The 21551-nt window shown below is 45.4% G+C and overlaps 1 protein-coding gene across 1 annotated transcript; it reads right to left on the bottom strand.

Moving 5' to 3' along the window:
* Nucleotides 1-9646: 9646 nt before the first annotated feature.
* Nucleotides 9647-17775, bottom strand: LOC140219149 (uncharacterized). Its single transcript, XM_072289038.1, has 3 exons — nt 17316-17775; nt 14071-14313; nt 9647-9800 (listed from the first exon to the last, which is right to left on the bottom strand). The coding sequence occupies exons 1-3, from the start codon at nt 17735-17737 to the stop codon at nt 9647-9649; spliced, it is 819 nt and encodes a 272-aa protein (XP_072145139.1). The 5' UTR covers nt 17738-17775.
* Nucleotides 17776-21551: the final 3776 nt, after the last annotated feature.

Genomic DNA, 21551 nt, shown 5'->3' with positions numbered 1-21551 from the left:
ATGCGGTCATGCGGACATCAATGAAATGATCATCATCTTGGTCATCATTGATTGAACTGCGCCACGTCCGGAAACGGCGCTGTCGCGGACGTCATTCCTCTGCCCGCACTCGATCACGGATGCCGCTTACGTTGTCAACTTGATCACGCTTCACTTCCACCACGACTGAGAAGCTGTATGGATCCGAGACTTTCTGTTCGTGCCTTGGCAGAAGGACCACTGGGGCCAGCAGCCATTCGCCTCCGCCATCGTGGACGCTACCGCTCGTCAGCAGGTCGCCGTTCAGCAGAACGCGAACGGGAGCCACAACTGCTGCTAAGTGTGCGTCTTGCTAGAAGGCTATACAAACGTGGGGAGTAACATTGCCTCCCGTATTGACTACCATTTGCATGCAGTGACGTTGTCATCGCAAACAGGAGACCTGAGTGTCGTCGTACGTGAGCGCTGGTCGATGGCTGTGGGGTTTGGCAGCTTTTTGTTCTCCTTTGCACCAACATGTCACTTGCCTAAGCCACTGAAGGACAGCCTCGTTGGCACAATGGTGCAGACGTCGGTACTGCACCCGCCTGCTCAAAGAGGAACATTAAATATACTCAGAAGAGTTGACTGTTGGCCTAGTTGGTCGTCCATATTTGAAGTAGTAGCTTAGCGCAAGAAAACCACAGACACAAGGAAGGTCTGTCTTCCTTGTGTCTGTGGTTTTTTTGCGCTAAGCTACTACTTGAAATAAATATACTCAAGCAGGATGTTTAACATACTTTGTCGCGCACAAGTGTAACCAGTGCCCTTAGAGAAGCGTTAGTTTTTTTCGCTGGTCTTTGCAGCCGGCACTGCACATCTGCGATGCCACTTGTGTTTGGAACTGCAGCCCATTCGCGGGCCTTGGCAACGCACTAGATGCGGGTTACGCGCCATGCAAGCGCTGCTGGTCTGCTGGCCGCGCACAAGCCTTCACAAAACGCTGTACATTTCTTTATGGAATATACGTTTGTGTTTGGGACTGTATGCTCTGCTTGTTTGTATATGTGATCACTGTGTACATCGTAATTATCATCCTGCACCTGGAGAAGCATTCCAGATGATGGGCCAGACTATCATCTCCTCAAGGTGGTTAATATTTGTACATCTCGCTTTCTCTAATAATTCGTACAATTTCTAGTAAATATTTCCTTAATAACTAAGCAAGCAAGGCGTCACTCACCCACCCGAAACATGCAGATCACATTCGATGAGATCCGTTTACATTTGCAGCAAAGACGCTCGTGTCCTCAGATTTAGGTGCACGTTAAAGAACTTCGAGACATGAAAATTAATCTGAACTCACCCACTGTGGTGTGCTTCATAATAAGATCGCCGTATAAACATGTAAAACCCAAGAATTTTTGTTGCGAATTTCATCCACAAGAGGGTTTGTAGTATAAGGTCATGTCAAAGCATGATCGCACTTGTGATGTCAACTCGCGAAAGCAAAAGAACAACGACAACCTGCAACTGATTTTGTACTGAAGATTGACAACAGCGTGGCTGATGACCGACAGTGGCAGTCATGGCCGATGTTCCTTTTGCAGCACACACACTACCAACGTAAACAGCATATTCCGAAATGAATGACCGAGTGCTTGGATATTTTTATTGGACACTTGGACGTGCTTGCCTAACAGCTGGATGTATTTTCAATTCTTAACTTTCCGTAGCGATTTGGTTTTCTATAATCGTTGCACCCACGTAATATAAATAAAGGCAGTCGTGCCCGAGCGGTGAAGATGATGGACTAGAAATCCATTGGCGTCGCCCGCAGACGTTCAAATCCGGTTGACTGCGTGATTTTTATCTTGCACCCTGCGTTCTATCTTGAGCAGTTTTGAAGGTGAAGCGGGTCTTGTCCATTTAGTTGTACTTTTCACTTTAAATATTACTCATGAAATGCCGCAGTTTAGGCGAAGCATCACTTGCGATATAAAAACAATAATCCCACGAATAAAGGTTCCTAGTTTTATAGACAATATAAACTCATTTTCTAACTTGCCAAACAGTCATGGTGGGACGCCCATAAGGACAAAGATAAGCCGACGATAGTGATGCTCCTAAACACGCCAGCTTATTCGCAGCACACACTGCCACAACGCCGGCCTGATAAGGTGCGCCGGTAGTGGCGAGCGAACGGTTCCTGCGGCCTCTGGCTTCACCCCGTCTCGGAAACCTGGACTACGTGACCTCCAACGCTAGAACAATTTCGCCTCGCCCTTAGCTTTGGAACTCCCCGCTGTAATCACTTGTAACCTGCAGCGCGCAGGACGCCTATGCGCTAAATAGAGAAGAAGCCCACGCGGACTGGCCTCCTCCACTTTTGCGCGCCGTCACGTGACTTCAAAATATGGCGCGCAGGAAGACGGCGAACATCATCTCACCATCATTCTCAACTCACATTCGCGAACTTGCCCTCGCACCCCCAGCCATACCATCGCAGCATATCTCGCCGCACCCGCACTGTGACCGCTCATTCTTGTCGCACATGGACTTTATACAGAACATCAAGGCGGAGTTGAAATGCGACAGGAGTATCCATGTATAATTCCTATCGCAACAATAATAAGAATTGCCTCTCCATTCCGGCTTGGCGAAAGTGGAAATCCAGCTAAGCTGTTAGAAACCACCACCAATGCATGTGCTCAGGAGGGTATGGAATGCTTTATTGCTCAGTTCTTCCTGCGGCGCATTATTCAGCAACAGGGGCGATACGATCAGCGGCAGCAGGCCGCCGTTGGTCGTATTGCCATTTCTTTTCCCTTTGGAGCTTCGCGTTCATGCGAAGCGAAGCGGTTCATGCCTGCGCCCGATGATTTACGGTCCGGGCGCAGGCATTAGATGAGCCAGACTGCGCGGTATCGCCTTCCGGCTTTTCACGACATCTGTAGCTGCTACCGCCTAGAACGTTTAATCTTCCCGCAGCTAATAAACAAATGCTCGCGCAGGTGCGAGGTGCTGTGGCGACAGCGCCGCTCACACCTTGCCCTCTCCTTCACCTCACCGACTCCTCTCTCTACCCTTCATCTAGCTGTAAATTTTGCTCCACAACCAAAGCCAATTTTAATCGCATCATGTGGGGATACCCGAAGAACCTTTCACCCTTGTTCCTCCGTAAATTAATAGGCAGCGAAGAGCAGGGGGAGGCTGCCTTGCGATGCTCCGCGCGCGATATCTTGGGCTCGTTGAGAAGGTTGCGAGAGGCAATCATGCGTAGCAGCCTCCCCCTTCTATCCCTCTGCGCCTTTACTTCAAAAAAGAAAAAAAAATAGTTGTCATCCCCCCCCTCCCACCAACGCCCCGACGACGTGAATGCAGTATAAGCCCCACTTACGAGAGAGCAATAAGCGCAAGTACAAGACATATATAGGTGGATTAAGAGCTCTCCTTTTCGAAATGACGAGCATACGCAAAAGTGTGTGCCTGAAACGATAGCGAGTGTTTTGTTCCCTTGAATGTCATGAATTACAACTGAAAGAAATCATCGATGCATGCTCCGAGCTATGCACAGGCTTACGTAAAGTGAAGAAACGATATCCAGCTGACCTGCTGGCACAGTTTGAACACAAGTTAAAAAAATTGTACAGGTCGCACGCACTGTGGGAATCGATGTAAGCGAAGGTTTCTGTGCCGGATGCTTTGATTGACGATAATTAGCGGTAATCTTTACGGTTAAGCGTAATTTCTTCGACGTTCAGCCTAACACGAGATGGGTGACTTGTTGTTAAACGTTTCCTTGCGGGCACCAGTGCTGTTTGTCTGCGTACTGCAGAGAACATGCACGGAGAGGTGTTTGCTTGAGGCGTTGTTGTGCGCCATTATTCTTCATAACCTCCGAGAAGTTTAGCATTGTCACTGCTCACACGGAAAATAGCCTCGTGGCTGAAGTGTTAAACTGTGTTTAAATTATAGAGCTGTACGTGCCAAAACCACAATCGGATTATTTTGAGTTCATTGGAATATGAACCTGGCAACGTTTAACGCTGGAACGTTATCTAGTGAGGCGAGTCTAGCAGTGCTATTGGAGGAATTAGAGGGCAGTAACTGGGATATAATAGGGCTCAGTGAAGTTAGGAGGCCGAAAGAAGCATATACAGTGCTAAAAGGCGGGCATGGCCTGTGCTACCGGGGTTTAGCGGAGAGACAAGAACTAGGAGTCGGATTCCTGATTAATAAGAATATAGCTGGTAAAATACAGGAATTCTATAGCATTAACGAGAGGGTGGCAGGTCTTGTTGTGAAACTTAATAAGAGGTACAAAATGAAGGTTGTACAGGTCTACGCCCCTACATCCAGTCATGATGATCAGGAAGTCGAAAGCTTCTATGAAGACGTGGAATCGGCGATAGGTAGAGTGAAAACAAAATACACTATACTGATGGGCGAATTCAATGCCAAGGTAGGCAAGAAGCAGGCTGGAGACAAGGCAGTGGGGGAATATGGCATAGGCACTAGGAATAGCAGGGCAGAGTTATTAGTAGAGTTTGCGGAGCAGAATAATATGCGGATAATTAATACCTTCTTCCGCAAGCGGAATAGCCGAAAGTGGACGTGGAGTAGCCCGAACGGCGAGACTAGAAATGAAATAGACCTCATACTCTGCGCTAACCCTGGCATCACACAAGATGTGGATATGCTCAGCAAGGTGCGCTGCAATGACCATAGGATGGTAAGAACTCGAATTAGCCTAGACCTGAGGAAGGAAAGGAAGAAACTGGTACATAAGAAGCCGATCAATAAGTTAGCGGTAAGAGGGAAAATAGAGGAATTCGAGATCAAGCTACAGAACAGGTAGAACAGAACTCAGGAAGAGGACCTTAGTGTTGAAGCAATGAACGACAATCTTGTGGACATCATTAAGGATTGTGCAATAGAAGTCGGTGGTAACTCCGTTAGACAGGATACCAGTAAGCTATCGCAGGAGACGAAAGATCTGATCAAGAAACGCCAATGTATGAAAGCCTCTAACCCTACAGCGGGAATAGAACTGGCGGAACTTTCGAAGTTAATCAACAAGCGTAAGACAGCTGACATAAGGAAGTATAATATGGATAGAATTGAACATGCTCTCAGGAACGGAGGAAGCCTAAAAGCAGTAGAGAAGAAACTAGGAATTGGCAAGAATCAGATGTATGCGTTAAGAGACAAAGCCGGCAATATCATTACTAATATGGATGAGATAGTTCAAGCGGCTGAGGAGTTCTATAGTGATTTGTACAGTACCAGTGACACCCACGTCGATATTGGAAGAGAGAATAGTCTAGAGCAATTCGAAATCCCACAGGTAACGCCGGAAGAAGTAAAGAAAGCCTTGGGAGCTATGCAAAGGGGGAAGGCCGCTGGGGAGGATCAGGTAACAGCAGATTTGTTGAAGGATGTGGGGAGATTGTTCTAGAGAAACTGGCCACCCTGTATACGCAATGCCTCATGACCTCGAGCGTACTGGAATCTTGGAAGAACGCTAACATAATCCTAATCCATAAGAAAGGGGAGGTCAAGGACTTGAAAAATTATAGACCAATCAGCTTACTGTCCGTTGCCTACAAATATTTACGAAGGTAAGCGCAAACAGAATCAGGAACACCTTAGACTTCTGTCAACCAAAGGACCAGGCAGGATTCCGTAAAGGCTACTCAACAATAGACCATATTCACACTATCAATCAGGTGATAGAGAAATGTGCGGAATATAACGAACCCCTATATATAGCCTTCATTGATTACGAGAAAGCGTTTGATTCTGTCGAAACCTCAGCAGTTATGGAGGCATTACGGAATCAGGGTGTAGACGAGCCGTATGTAAAAATACTGAAAGATATATATAGCGGTTCCACAGCCACCATAGTCCTCCATAAAGAAAGCAACAAAATCCCCATAAAGAAAGGCGTCAGGCAGGGAGATACGATCTCTCCAATGCTATTCACAGCGTGTTTACAGGAGGTATTGAGAGACCTGGATTGTGAAGAATTGGGGATAAAAGTTGATGGAGAATACCTTAGTAACTTGCGATTCGCTGATGATATTGCCTTGCTTAGTAACTCAGGCGACCAATTGCAATGCATGCTCACTGACCTGGAGAGGCAAAGCAGAAGAGTGGTTCTAAAAATTTATCTGCAGAAAACTAAGGTAATGTTTAACAGTCTCGGACGAGAACAGCAATTTACAATAGGTAGCGAGGCACTGGAAGTGGTAAGGGAATACATCTACTTAGGGCAGGTAGTGACCGCGGATCCGAATCATGAGACGGAAATAATCAGAAGAATAAGAATGGGCTGGGCTGCGTTTGGCAGGCATTCTCAGGTCATGAACAGCAGGTTGCCATTATCCCTTAAAAGAAAAGTATATAATAGCTGTGTCTTACCAGTACTCACCTACGGGGCAGAAACCTGGAGGCTTACGAAAAGGGTTCCACTTAAATTGAGGACGACGCAACGAGCTATGGAAAGAATAATGATGGGTGTAACGTTAAGAGATAAGAAAAGAGCAGAATGGGTGAGGGAACAAACGCGAGTTAATGACATCTTAGTTGAAATCAAGGAAAAGAAATGGGCATGGGCAGGACATTTAATGCGGAGGGAATTTAACCGATGGTCATTAAGGGTTACGGACTGGATTCCAAGGGAAGGGAAGCGTAGCAGGGGGCGGCAGAAAGTTAGGTGGGCGGATGAGATTAAGAAGTTTGCAGGGACGACATGGCCACAATTAGTACATGACCGGGGTTGTTGGAGAAGTATGGGAGAGGCCTTTGCGCTGCAGTGGGCGTAACCAGGCTGATGATGATGATGATTATTATTAGTTGGATTATCGGAGTTTGCCATAATCGGATTAGTGGCAAACTCTGAAGTGATTCTGACCCCCTAGAATCTTTAATGTGCCCTTAAACATTAGTGTTCGAGCGTATTTATATATCACCTGCGTGCAAATGCGGATGCTGCGGTCGGAATGGAACCCGCGATCTCGCTCAATACCATAGGCGTACAACTGCGGAGGCGGGCACAGAAGTGTCGATTTCACGTGCGACCGTTTCCGTACTTTCGCCTTTTTGCCATAGTACTTTATTCCGACTTTGCGTCAGTACGCCGTGTATCATTTGTCCGCTTGACGTATTTGCATGGTGTTTAGTTTTCAGAAATTGGAGAAACCGTACCGGACCTTGAACCTCAACTAACCAGTTTGCCCGCAACTGTTGTCGTGTGTAGCAGTAGCGCTTCCTCGTCTTCTCACTTCGCCTTGTCCCTCTACCGCCCCCCCCCATATATATATATATATATATATATATATATATATATATATATATATATATATATGGGTACCGCGGGCGAAGAGTGGCAACGCTGTCATTCACTCATTTCGCGAGTGGGTCGGTTCTACGAACACTACCTGGAAGAAGTTAACGTCGAAGCACTGCCTGATGTCTGCGACCCTACGTCATCGAATGGAGCCAATCTAAATAACGCACCTCACCTTGGCCGTCAGGCTTGTCAAACTGTGCGCCCTGGCACGGGAACATTGTGTTTGCTTGCCATTGCAATCGTGTATCTATTGTCGTGTCTCGTCAAACAGTGAACCCAGTAGATTTTGTTGAATGGTGTGCGCGTTGAAATGTGTGTGTAGTCGCCTTCCAGCGTCAGTGTAGTCGATTCGTTTTTTGGATGAAGTCTGCAATTTCTCGTGCTCTCCAAAATCGCGTCACTGCCCATCCCCCCATATGGTTTGAAAGAGGTCCGCATTTTATTAATGGCGTTATATTACCATCGGCATGCCTACGAAGTGTCTATTCTCTATAATCGGGGAAAGCATGACGCAAAATGCTAGGTGCGCGTGTTCCACATTCATTTAGGATAATCGTCTGTGCTCTAAGTGGATACGCTCTAAATACCAGAAAATCATGGCATTCCTTCTGAGCAGTACAGGAGGAGTATTGTCAAAATCTTTTTTAGTCAGGATTGATCCGAATGGTCTTGAATAATATGTTGTTCGCAGAGAATTTAACCGGTACCAAAGAATGACGCCTAGCGAAAGTATTATCGTGTGTCCAGCAGAAATACGTTACTTACATGCAGGTAACATCCTTTACACAGGCACCCACGGTACCATAGTGAGAATGAAGGTTAATTGATGTAGAAACACATTTAGACCAAATACAGAACAGACATGTTGTGCAAAGGCATCAGCAGTGTTCGAGACATCGCCCTTTTCCTCATCAATACTTACATCTGGGGCGCTCTTTTTTAACAGTGAGAGCGACGTAGCTCCAGAAATATTTTGATTTACCTCTCTTGCGGGATTTAACACGTTCAATGTGGATTAAGTGATCATTGTTAGAATAAAATTGCAAAGGTAATGACAGCGCCTAAATTCAAGTTTCTAGATATCTAGGCCTGTTTGGCGCGCTTTTCTGTGTGCGCGGTCTTTCAGATTTATTGTCGTTTTTAGTACTTTACAAAGCCAGTCAGGAATTTTGAGCTGTTTTGTAGGTACGGATATGCGCAAGTCAACTTTCATGACCTTCGTAGTCTAATTGAATCAACCTCAGCTGTCACATCTACAAACGACCAATAAATGTTTTCAAGATAGTGTACAAGCCTTCGTATAGTCGCTGAGGGAAAACTTCACGCTGCCCCTCGCATTGTTATCGGAACGGATACTGCGTTTGTGAGCTACCAGAGTTAAAGGAACACTTAAAGAGGGGTGGAACTTGCATTAATAATAATAATAATAATAATAATAATAATAATAATAAGAAGAAGAAGAAGAAGAAGAAGAAGAAGAATCCGGGTAATCATTCCCTTGAGCTTTTACTTCATCCTCATAACCATTAACGCGCCAGAATTTAGTCCGAAAGTCCCTCTTAGATGTGAGTGATGCGAACACATTTATGCGTATTTGACTGTCTGCTCGAATTGGCGGCTGTCCCCCAAACAATCCTTAAAAAGGAAGGATGAATCCTGGCAGCTTTACAAGGACTTGATTTCGAGCAACGCGCCGTCCAATTCCAGCAAGCCCTATACCGTGGATTAGATTACGTTGCAGAATACTACAGCAGAGCACACGAAAAGAATCATTTGTCTGGTCAGGCCACATTGTCGCGAGGCAGGATTGTCGAGATGACGTCGTCCCTCTGAAACGCAATAGTTATGACAAGAACAAAAAAACTGAATGACCGTAAGAAATAGAGTGGAGGGCTCATTCAATTTTGCTCATTACCATTGCCCACAGATACCATGCTCAAGGGATCAACATAGCAACATATTTCGATCGCGAAAATCTGTATTTTAAACACATATCACAACTCTAATTGCGCACAAATACATTGAAAAAAATATAAAATGTTACGAAAGAAATGTGCACCCACTCCCGGCAAGCGGCGCCCCAGTTTCGTTGCACTATCGTCGCAGGATAGCGACACGGCGACTAGCTCGCAGCGGTTGCCGAGGACGTCCTCGCCAAACCCTGCGCAACGTGGCCATCCGGTGAACGCAGTGCAGCCGGCAGTGCGCTGCCATACGTCTAGTGTGGCCATAGTGCCAGCGAACGCAGTGCACTTTGAAGTCGCTGGTCACGTGGTCAGCAGAGAACGCACGGTCAGCGACTCAGCTTGGATAAGAGCAGCGGACGTGGCGTTAAGGCCGCCTGCAGAGCTTGGGGCTGTTGTGCCGCTGCAGCTGTGACGAGGTGCAGCCGAGCAGACGGCAGACAAACGAGCGGCGATGCAGGAGACGACGGGCGACTCCTGTCGTGATTGTCGTACTGCCGTCTACTCTGTTCGGGGCGAACCTGATGGAAGAAGGAAAACGATGCCAATTGTTTGTGACTCAGCCACGAGGAGAGTCAATGTCCCCTTAGCAAACGAAAAATTTAAAGAATTGTTACAGCAGGTGAACGAATACTCTATCGAGGTAAACAATATTTTCCTGGTTTGAGCTCGTTTGAAGCTGCTAATGATGAGTTCTGCGCAATTAACCGAATATACTTCAAAGTAGCTATGATCCTTTCAATCTCTTCAGAACAGAAGGTTTGTCTATATGAAGGAGGTCTGCCAAAGGAATAGTTATGTGCTGAGGAAGCTTTATAGAGCGTAACTGTAGAAGAAGAGACGGGGCTTGCAATGCACAACAGCAGCATACGCCAACATGGTTGAGTACGCATACTATTCGATTTACTTCAACCACTCTGTCCCCTAACCGTAAACGGTGAAATCAAACGCTATGCTTTCTGAGATATGTATAACGTATTTGCAGTGGAAGTGAAATAGGCGTTATAGACCATTGCGGACATGGAAACTCATTTGTCGGAAGCACTCAAGGTGGAGGAAGGCTCATGAAAGAGAAAATTGTCATCCACCCGAAATTTCGCATTTTTTTCAGAATTTAGAAAAGTGGAAGCTAAATAAGAATTCACTTTTTCAAATCTCGTTTTCACTGTTTCTTTTAAGTTCAACTGTAGTATGACGCTTTAAAGGAGACCCTTCACCATTTTTCAGAAACAAAACTTCAGCTTATGAAAAATTCGTCCTACTCTGGAGCGATCGATCTCGTGATCAACGCCTTTCAGTGGCGGTCTTTCTACCGTCTCAGTTAACGAGGAAGTTAGCAGATCGCAGCAGGAAGGTGAAATAATCGACATCTCCAAGCACGTGGTCACTGAACATCGGAAATCAGTTCTACTGAAGCACGCAAGGTGGAGGAAGGTTCAGGAAAGGGAAAACTGTCATCCACCCGAATATATGTGTTTCGATTTGTCGATGGATTAGCCTACATGCTGCGTGCACTTAATCTGGATCCCTCGTTATCCCAGATGGTGGAGAGGCCACAACGGAAAGGCGTCGGTACTGGCTTTAATCCACGAACCTGGACGAATATTTCTTCAATTGCGAAAGTTTCTTTTATAGGCAGCACATCTGGTCACGTAACAGCTAGCGTCCCATGCAGCCGCTGGGCGAAGGTTGCGCGTTTTCTTGAGAACGAGCAGGTTTTTCTTGGATACCTGAAGGTACAGGGTGAATATTAGAAAAGGCAGCTGACAGAGACGTTCTAGCAAACAAGCCAAATGAGATAAATGCAGTGATTAGCCTGTGGAAAGCTGGAATTTTGTTCCCACAGGGGTTAGAGATCCAACCTTGGAAGCATATGGAAATGACGAAATGTTTGGCTCGATTTTCTGGACAAAAACTGTCACTGTAATAAAACTAGGGCAGCTGTCGATATAGTCGGTAAATTGTCGTCATCATCATCATCATCATAATCGCAATCATCTTCATCATCAGCCTTATTATATTCACTGCAAGGCGAAGGGATCTCCCTGCGATCTCCGTTACCCCTTTCCTGCGCCAACCGATTCCAATTAGCGCCTGCGAATTTCCTAATTTCACACATTTGACCAATAGCGGACGGCTGATGGCGAAAAAGGCCCAGAATCTCATATGGGTATTTTTCTTTTGTTCGGTCTAATCAATCATAATACGTCATATGGGTTGACAAGCGAAGTGGGGGTGGCCCGAAAAAATTCTGACCAATCGTGGACGCCTGATTGCAGAAATGGAATGGAATAATTTGGAATAGTTATGCGTTATTGCGCATCCGGATGTTTCGGCAGGTCAAGGCCAAATGAAGCGAAGGCAAGCAAAATGTAAAAAAGAACAAATTAGTGCTAGGCATTCTTTTCACAAAAGGATTAATCGGATTTGTAAGAAAGATCCCTGGCTCTTAGATGAACCATACATTATTGTACCTTAACGACTTAATAATCTGCCACTTCATTTGAGGAACAGCCGCATCATAACTTCGGACCGTAAAAATAAACTAGTTTGAAAAAGCGCGGGAAAGAGCAACCTATGTTCAAAATATTACATTTGAAATACAAGCAGGCCTGTTTGTGTCAAGAAAAATAAGCCTTTTCGACACCGACACCGACAAAAACGCCTCTCGCACGTTGAAATGGCGCAGACCGCAAATCACTGAGAACGAGCTCGCTTGACCCTTTGCCAAAACATGAGAGATTAGGCATCACCCGGGCCCACGAGAATTTTCGCAGGCCGTGGTTTGGGATTTGCTGCGCGCGCCGTCTGATTAAATGCCATTAGCGGGCTTTAATACGAAAAAAAAAAAACGCAGACAATTACCAACCAATCTTCGCCAACACTGCTATGATATTTGGAAAGATTGGATGCGGTTTGTAGACGATCACAAGGAAGAACACGGGACAGGCACAATGTCCTGTCCGGCCCGTCGGTTGCGCCTGTCCCGTCTTCTTCCTTGAGAAAATACAATGAACCAACTTGCCCTACAACGCATTCTGCTAATGCTATGATAGGCTGGTGCTGCTCATTTAGAATCAACGTAGCCAAGATGAAACTTCGTTGCAGCTGGACTTTAAACGGGATATAGCGTGTCATGTGGTTTTGAATACTTCAGTTTCGAAGCGACCTCCACGATTCGGGCGGTATGGTATGCGAGTCAGGGCTCACTTTTCCATCGGCATCCATATGTATATATCCGCACGAGGTAGTGGTCACTCAGCTGAGTTTCTGGATTTTTCTCAAGTCTAATGAAGGGGCAAATCAGTTGCGCAATATATGCCTCCCATAAGAGAACCTAGTGACTCTGTGTCGCGTTCTCTGTGGCGCGTTTTCTTCCACTTTCTACTGTCTTCAGTGCACCCACAGGGTACGATGTGCATGTGGTTGTTGACATCGGGAACCCGATGTCAGCCAAGGCACATCGCCTAGGCTGAGAAACACGTTTGCGGTTCCTTCATCGCTTCGTTCTACAGTCGGGTGGCTAACAACTTTGCTATTCTTTCGCTCCTTTGAGGAAACAGTGAAACTGACTCGTACCCTCCACAAGGCGTTACTATCTTTGTAAGACCATCCTTGACAACCACATGGTCTAGCGACTGGTCTCACGGAAGACTACAGATTTCGAGGCAAAAGTGGCAACAGCGACTTTGGGCTTTCGCGTATTATATCCACGGCGGACCGACAACGCGCTGCAACACTTTCTCCATCGCTTCCTTCTTAAGTTGGCGTGCTTGTGTTTTTATTTTCCAAATATTTACATATCAGTTGTATGCTTACGGAATTTCTAAAATTAAAATAATTTAAGGGGGTTTACGTGCCAGAACAACGACCTGATTTTGAGGCACGCCCTAGTGGAGCACTCCGGAAGTTTGGACCGCGAGGGTTTCTTTAATGTGCACCTAAATCTAAGTACACGGGTGTTTTCCCATTTCGCCACCCGTCGAAATTCGTCCGCCGTGGCAGGGATTCGATCCTGCTTTCTCATGCTTAGCAGCCCATCACCGTAGCCACTAAGCAATTACGGCGAGTATGTCGTAATTCTATTTCTCATCCTGCACGTTATAGATAAAAGCAAGCCTTTTATCTATAACACGTAATTTCGTACGAACTTTCGCGCATCTATTACTCCTGTTATATTGTGCCTTTTCATGGTAGGTGTATTTGGGTCAGGTGTCCATAGAGAAGCCACACAAGAATTCACGAAAAGTTGGCAATGGTGCTGTCCGCTTTATGACCGAATACATGCAGCCTTTACAAATATATCCTCTATATATCGTTTAAGTTGCAGACTTGGTGCAGCTTTTTTTCCTGTAACTTCTTTTTCTAAGATATCAAGTTTTATGTGACTGAATGAAAAGGCTGATTATGCGAACGAGAAATTTGCTCTTCACATTCCGTATATTTATACATTATCTTTCCATCTCCTAACAGCTTTGACTGTAAGGCCAAATTGCCCAGAACAGGGTACTAACGAACAGGCTACGTGCCCCTCTACAAGCTCCCACATCGGTATTTGACGAAACTGCTACAATCCCTTCGTGAACGTATATTTAACGTTGAAAGATTACGCTACATGATTACCTCAAACAGGCCTAGGCAGTAGTTAATCGTGACACCTTGACTTACACGAGCCTATATGTGACCTACAATCACGGCGTCTCTTACGAGATAAGATGGCGTAAATGGGATACTAATAAAAGAGGGCGCACATTGACTGCGGTGTTTTAGCTGGACTGGTGTTTGGCCTACCTCGCGTGTAGCCTCCAAATGCAGCTGCTCGGTCCAGCCACGCCGTACGTGTCGCCGTTGCTCTCAGCCTTGAAGGCGTTCAGCATCGTCGACGCGCACGGCAGCGTGTCACGTGGGTGGATGCGTAGCCTGCAGCCGAAGACGTCGAGGCGGTACTCGGCAGAAGGCACGTGGTCGCACTCGACGAACTGGCCACTCATGGTCGCGGCCGCTTCCGCTCCACGCGTGGTCGCATCTCGCGCACTGCGTTGACAATACATGACAACAATGAACACTGCTGTTGAACTGCACATTCGTTAAGCAAGTCTTCGAGGAACGCTGCAGCTCGTCTCACGAAATGTGCCCTGCTTTATTCTAAGTAAACAGCGCCTTCTGAATGGAAACACTAACGACGTCATCACCCATCCGGGAAGCAAGAAACATTGTGCTGAATACACATAGTAATGTTGGTTATGGAAATCCAACTGCCATGTATTAAGATACACCATAATTTATTATAACTCATCCTAACCATACGGAAAATGTTTTATGGATTGCGAAAGCATTATTCTGTGAGTTCCAGCAATTGTTATTTTTCCTTGTGTTTAAAACTTGTTTTTAAGGCACGACCGAAAAGTGCTCAAAGAGCGGTACTCAATTTTAGCGTTTTTCTATTCGACTTTATTTATTCAGGCACGACTTCATTTCAACAAATAAAGAAATATACAAAAAATAAAAAAAAAGTGTCCTGACACAATACTTCCCAGGTGCACTGTGATCACTAGCTAATGCACCACTCGCTTTACTGTCAGTTTTTGCTGCTGTAGTTTCAAGCACTCTTGTTGTGTTCGATTTTGGCATTCTCTTCATAAACGGGCAAAAACCTCAACTTCATACTTTGATACCCCGCTTTTCTCTATGTGACTGTGTGGTGTCGGAAGAGCTACCCCTTGTGACAAAAAATGTCTCAATGCATGTTTCTTAATTATTTATTTGCCGTTTTGATTCTTACGCTGTTTGTATGGTAGCAGACAGCGGCATTGTATATAAACAGGAGCTCCAATTTAGCACGTACCCAAAAATGTTGTTGCATATGTTGTTCTCGTGGCTATTATTATTATTATTATTATTATTATTATTATTATTATTATTATTATTATTATTATTATTATTATTATTATTCGATGCAACCGTGCTAATTTCTTTGCCCATAGGCTGGAAGCCTTCCTGAAGCAATACTATCCGACGAAGTGATGTCGTCTAGCTTTGAGGAGAGTTGAAATCAGCTGGGAAAGCAAACCTACGAAGCAACGAAGGAATAAATAAAAATGATAGTCCATATATTCACGCGTAGATGATACAAACCTCCCAATTTGCGGACGTGTTTCCTTTGGCACATATCGTGTTCTTCGCTCCTTCTCCAGGCTTTTTGTAAAAGATTAGCCATAATCGCCCTTTCGGCGCATTAATATTCCTTCTGCCAGTCTAGTGCCGATGCGCACGAGTCCATTCGATGCCCGGAATCGTAACTCCTTGCTTGGCCTTGGGACGTGAGGATTAAGCGATGAAATTGGCTGTATTTACGGCATATAGCGGAATACGACTGACTTAGTGTGCCCGCATGTTAATTTGAAGCGTAAACAAGTTTTAAAACTATTTAAAATGCGTTCATAAAAATGTTTAGCACAAAATTTACGATTTCTTGACTGCAGGAAAAAAAATTTCTCCCTTTTTTGTATGCTGTTCCCGTTAGCACAGGTACCTGAAACGGAGAATTGTGCCCTGTCAATTTATAGCTTAAGTTGTTCCAGTATTTACGATTATTTTGCATTAGTCCAGCTCACAAATTAGCGGTATTATAGAGAGCGGTTTATAAAAGGTAATCTTTATCCGCTTTATGTTTATCAGCGTTTACGTAACTTTAACGAACTGCGACATCGTTTTTTATTCTTTTTTTTTTGGGGGGGGGGGGGGGGAGTGGGGGAGTTAGAGTTGTAATTGATTTTCCTTAATTTAACATTGACTACTTAATTGAGGAATCCTCCTCAGAGAGTCCGGAGATTCTAAAGCTTTTCATTAAAATGCAACAAAAATCAAATTCCCGATAAATTGCATGCAAAGCAACAAATAATCTCCGTTCCAATGAATTTCGATAGGATCTCCTCTAGTAATTCTTACAATTATGGAATGGAGGATTTCAGCAGGGACAATAGCGTAGACACCTCGAATTATAGAAAGCAAGGTAACGTGAAGCAGCCACGCATCGTCGTGAAGTTTGCGAGGCATGTGACGTTTTACCAGCGGCAATGCATCGAGGATAAAATGAAATTCTGTGGTTTTACGCCCAATAATTCCGATCTGATTATAAAGCACGGCGTAGTGCAAGAAACTGCAAGATATACAGAATAATTCTACAGTCTATGGATTAATTTCAACCACCTGAAGATCATTACCGAGGGCCCAATGCATGGTACGTGGGCGTTTTTGCATTTCGCCCCAATTCAAATTCACCCACCGCGTCCGGGATTTGATTCCACTACCTCGTGCTTAAAAGCACAGTGCCAAAGCCGCTCAGCAACCACGGCTGGTGTAAGCGTAGCGGATAGAACGCACGTCAAAGTTAAGGTTAATAAGGAATAGACGTGTCAAAGCCACACAATTCGTGGAAGTTGCATACTCTTCCTCGGAAACTGATGACGATCAACGCATAGTTGCAGATGCTGAATAACCGCACATAGTTCTTTAATTAAATCCTCTAATATTTTATTATTATTAAATTTTAATAAAGTGGCATATAATGAATTTGCTTAATAATCATCCGGGCATTTAAACATTGCGCTCCACTGGAAGATAAACGCAAGTGTGGAATGTGTGCAGCTGCTGACGCATTTGATTCCTTTAAATATCGTAAATGTTCTAATATCAGGCGTACTCTTATGAAAGGGAATTCGTTACAACCATACAAGAACCGTCTGTTAGCTTAACGTGTTACAACGTGTACAATCCCGCCCATCGATCGTGTTGTTACGCAATACCAGCTGAATAATGCGCTTCATGGCCAATTGCTATATGACAGGTATTCCTGATTTGTACTACTCTCTACTACTCAACAAGTTACACGCTGTCTTTGTTTTCTTTGCGAGGCAAAACAACCCGTCAATGGGATTTTGACAACAGTATAGAAATAAAATAAAATTTGTCTGTCCACTGAGGATGTTCGCGGTGGTCCTGATATATGATATAGAAAACACCGAATTGATCGTTACCTGTGTAATAGTAGGCGCACGGTGAACCTCGAGGCTACCACCGTCTGGTGCCAGGCTCCTTGCACAGTCCCTGATACTTGCATGGTCTTACACTGAGCGACGGTGTCCTTGACGCCCATGTCAACGAGCGGGTACCACTCGGCCCTCGGTGACAACCTCCTGGGTTGTCCTGTGTGGCTGCTGCAAGTGCGTTCGTCGACCTTGGACCACGGCTTGAGCACAAGGTCCCGATTGTCGGGGAGGACATCCTTGATGGCCAAGTTACTGAACGCGTAGTACACGTCATCCTTGGCCCCATCTCGAATTGCAGCGAGTGCAATCGAGGAAGGCGTCTTGCGGGATGGCGTCTCTTCCGAGATGGTTGACAGGGAGCCTTGGAGGAGATGGTGAATTTCGATGCAGTCAGGTACACCGATCCCCATGACAGGTAGCAGGGTGATGCCGTTCCTTCCTGGGATGGTTCTAAGTGCGTCCGCCACGATTAGCTGCGTGTTCGAAAGCGCGAGGCAGATTCTCCTTTGTCGCGTGGGTCTCGCGTGCCAGCGCGCGAGGGCGTGGATTCCGTGTCGTTCTTCTTTTTCCTCTCTTCAGTTTCAGAACGTTGCTTAGCGAGTCATGGCGCTTTGCTGATGGATTCTATTTTGGCCCACTCGCGAGCTCTGACGATGAGTGAAATCAGCTGAATTAACAGTGTGTAAAACCAGCAGCCAGTAAAAAAATAAATGTTGGGGGGGGGGGGGGGGGGACGACACAATGGCGCATTTGCTGGTTATTCGAATTTCGTACTGAAAGACATGTAAAACGCTGAAATACATTTATGAGACAACCGCCGTAGAGATTTGGGCAAAAGTTGTTGTATTTAAAAGATGAAGTTACAGGCTATCTAGTTCGGGAAGCACAATATCAAATTATGGCTGTGCATATGTCTAAAAATTATTGATAAGAACGGCTGTGTCCAAAAAATATACACACGCAAATTTTACACATCTATAATTCTCCAGCAAGAACAGACAATGCACTTCTATCAAGTGCATTTCTTAGAGCACATAAAGCGGGAAACGTGATATATGAAAACAGAGTCTACGTGAAATTATTACAATGTTTACAAGTGTCTTGCGAAATTCATAATAAAAATAGTGGTATAGTTCAGAAAGGTTTGTCATATATCACGTTTATCTGCTCTATGCGTATTATAAGGTGTAGTTTAGTGATTGGTAATATTGTTTTTCAATACTGAATTACAGAGTTGTAAACATGGCGGTTAGCTTTCTTGTATTTTGAAAACATAGAACATTATTATTTATCTATTTATTTATTTCTTCATACAGTCAACCCTCTGCTGAGGGTTCTTGCAGGTAGGGCTTTAAATTCAGGCAGACCATATACACAGGTGCATCAAGCGGCAGCGGAATCACAAAAATACATGTTTCACAATTTTTGAAATTGACAAACATCATTGGCTTTCGCCACAAAGCTCAGTATCGCGTCCCAAAGTTCAATCACGGTAGGGAAAAAAGGGAAGCGCGCTTAGTATGGGCGTAAAACATATTGGTGATTAACACAACTGCTTCGTTTTCCTGGAAGTTGCACATACTCATATTTGTTGATTTTAAATATCCATGAAGTATACTAAAAACACTTTGAGAAGATTTTTTTTGTCTGCATACTTCTAGTATTTCTAGTTCACAAGACTGCAACATCGGTGTGATGGAATCTAAACGGCGATACTTTAAGCATATGAAGCGCGCGGCACGACGTTGAACGTTTTCCAACCTTGTAGTCATTTCTTTCTGATGAGGGCTCCAGATGAGTGAGGCATATTCAAGTAAAGGTTATAAGAACATTTTAAGAACACTGGCGGAGTAAGTAAGAAATGTATTTTCTGCAATTGATATTGCGTTTTTCTTTGAAATGCAACAAACCGCATCGAAATTACTGTTGTGGTTGCCGTGTAAAAAGAAATCTGGTAGTTTCGCACGAGGCGAAGCATCGATATCGATAGCAAATTCTTAGGCTGCTATTCGGAGGGAAGATAGTACGTTTATCCGCCGTAAACTTGTAAACATTCGCGTATAAACTAAATTAACAAGGATGGTTTTATGCGCGCACAGGTAAACTTGAACACATCTCACGAGATGACCGCGGAGTCATAATGCTGGCGTCACGAATAGCGGCATATGCAGCGAGTGAATTGACTCTAGTGCTGTCTCTCACTTCAACGCGTACTAAGCAGGGAAACCACCATGCACACGAAACTATCGGCCAACGGCCCACCTACGACTATGAACCGACCGCCTGCCGCCTTCACGATAAGGCCGGCGTGACCGCGCTAAGCCGTGCCATACGCAGACGCCGCCAGAGGAGAACGTGCCTTCTATATTCGCCTCCCTCCCGGTGCCTAGCGCACGATGGAAGACGGCGCGCTTGCTCCCCGCCTTCCACCCTTGAACTAGCTAGATACAGCCACCATCTTTGGCTAATCCTCGCACACTCTCACTCGCACCTATAGCATGCAGCTCGCGGCCACGCTGTTATCGCACCTTGACTTTATACGGAATATCATGGCGACGGTGACGGCGGAAATATGCCTGGAAGTGTCTATACACTCTAAGAAAAATCCCGTAGAAAACGGGAGTAACGGGGCCGTTAGACCTAAAAAGGGCGCTTTCGTCCCTCAAAGGACTAACTGCATGAATGTGGGTTCCGTGTGCAAATTTCGGAGAGTAAGTGTTTAGTCCCTGGTCGGAAAGAGAGCAACGGGTGGACGAACGACAACAGTTACTCCCCATGCACTTCGCTGTTTTCGTCCGTGTTATGGAGCTATGCGGCGAAAACGGTATTGTTTATAAATCGTGAATAGTTCGAAGTTCGTGCACTGTCTATTGAACTACATGCATAGCAGCACCTTGCCTCTTCGTGAGAAAATTGCGGGAAACTTAAAAGCTGCAATGTGAAGATCCATGTCCTTCGTGCGCACACCATAAGAGAGGGATACACATTAAACGCGGAAGTCATTGATAGACATCTTTTTCGTACCCTTTTTCGTCCTTTTTTTCATAGAGTGTATAATTGCTTTCTCAATGAAACGATGAGAGCTTCCGAGCTAAAGCTTAGGCATGCCACACATACATACATACATTAGAGGTAGAGCGCGTTCAAAGGTGCGAAATCATCAGGGCAGTCAAGCAATGCAAGATGTCAACTTGAATGCCTCTGGGACAATCTGCAGACTCCGCTAAGCTCCTGCAGCCTGCACCTTCGTAGGCGTATCACCTCTTTCTAGTGACTTGTATTGTTGTATCGTTCTCGCATTGTTTACTTGTATCATTCCCCGTCCAGAAGGCAAGAAGTGCCCACGCGGGCACTACGCACACATCGTTGTGCAGGAGAGCACGCCGTCTCTTTATCATCATCATCATCATCATCACGATCATCATCCAAAACATTTATTGGTTCCGATTTACAGGGTCTTTTGTGGCAATCTGTCAGGGTCTTTCTTGACATTCTTTACTGGGTTTAGCAGGGGCGAGACCCTTTGTCCAGGGCTCCAGCGGTTTCAGCTGCCCTGCGTGCTCGCTGCACGAGACCAATTTGGTCTTACAGCAGCGGTCGCCGGCCAGCAGTGCCTGCCATTGCTCCCCACTTGGATTTATGATTTTGGGGACTGTTGTCATATGTTGGCATTCCCGTGAGATCTGGTACATTTTGGGCTCCCGGTATTTAGCTGTGCATCTGGTGGGGTACACGTTTTACTGAGTAGATTTAAGTTGGGCAAGGTTCCTGTGTGGAGCTGTCTCGAATCATTGACCACCGGCCTCGTGAGGGATTTTTGAGGGGGAGGATATCGTATCCTGGTACCCCTGCCGTAGTGTGCCAACAAATCTGAGTTTTCACTTGAAACAGGAGGTCCAATTTCGAGTGCATATCCTTCTGGTAATCGGATTGTATAACGTTGAGCTACCCTACCCGTCTCATCGTTCCCCGGCATTCTTGCATGTCCCTGCACCCACAGGATATTGTGTTGCATCAGCTGTGGCTGTGTTGTATGGAGTGTTACGCCGCCTCTAAGCTCGAGGAGTACACGGAGTGCGCGGTGGCCTATTCTGCTGTTCAGGAAATGTCCGCACGCGTCTTGTGAATCAGTTGGAATGGTTAGCGATTTGCCGGTTCTCACTACCTCCGCCGCAGCTAGAGCGTCGGCTCCACAGCCTGAGTCACGCTTCTTCAGCTCATTGA

The sequence above is a fragment of the Dermacentor andersoni genome, chromosome 1 (assembly GCF_023375885.2).
Source record: "Dermacentor andersoni chromosome 1, qqDerAnde1_hic_scaffold, whole genome shotgun sequence".
In the NCBI taxonomy this organism is placed as follows: domain Eukaryota; kingdom Metazoa; phylum Arthropoda; class Arachnida; order Ixodida; family Ixodidae; genus Dermacentor; species Dermacentor andersoni.
This window is presented reverse-complemented; position numbering and strand designations above follow the sequence as displayed.

Coding starts and splice junctions, on each gene's coding strand:
- LOC140219149 (XM_072289038.1), bottom strand. CDS start 17,737: ATGGGGATCGGTGTACCTGACTGCATCGAAATTCACCATCTCCTCCAA. Junction 14,314..17,315: donor GTGCGCCTACTATTACACAG/GTAACGATCAAT, acceptor TTGTCAACGCAG/TGCGCGAGATGCGACCACGC. Junction 9,801..14,070: donor ATTTGGAGGCTACACGCGAG/GTAGGCCAAACA, acceptor TTCTTCCATCAG/GTTCGCCCCGAACAGAGTAG.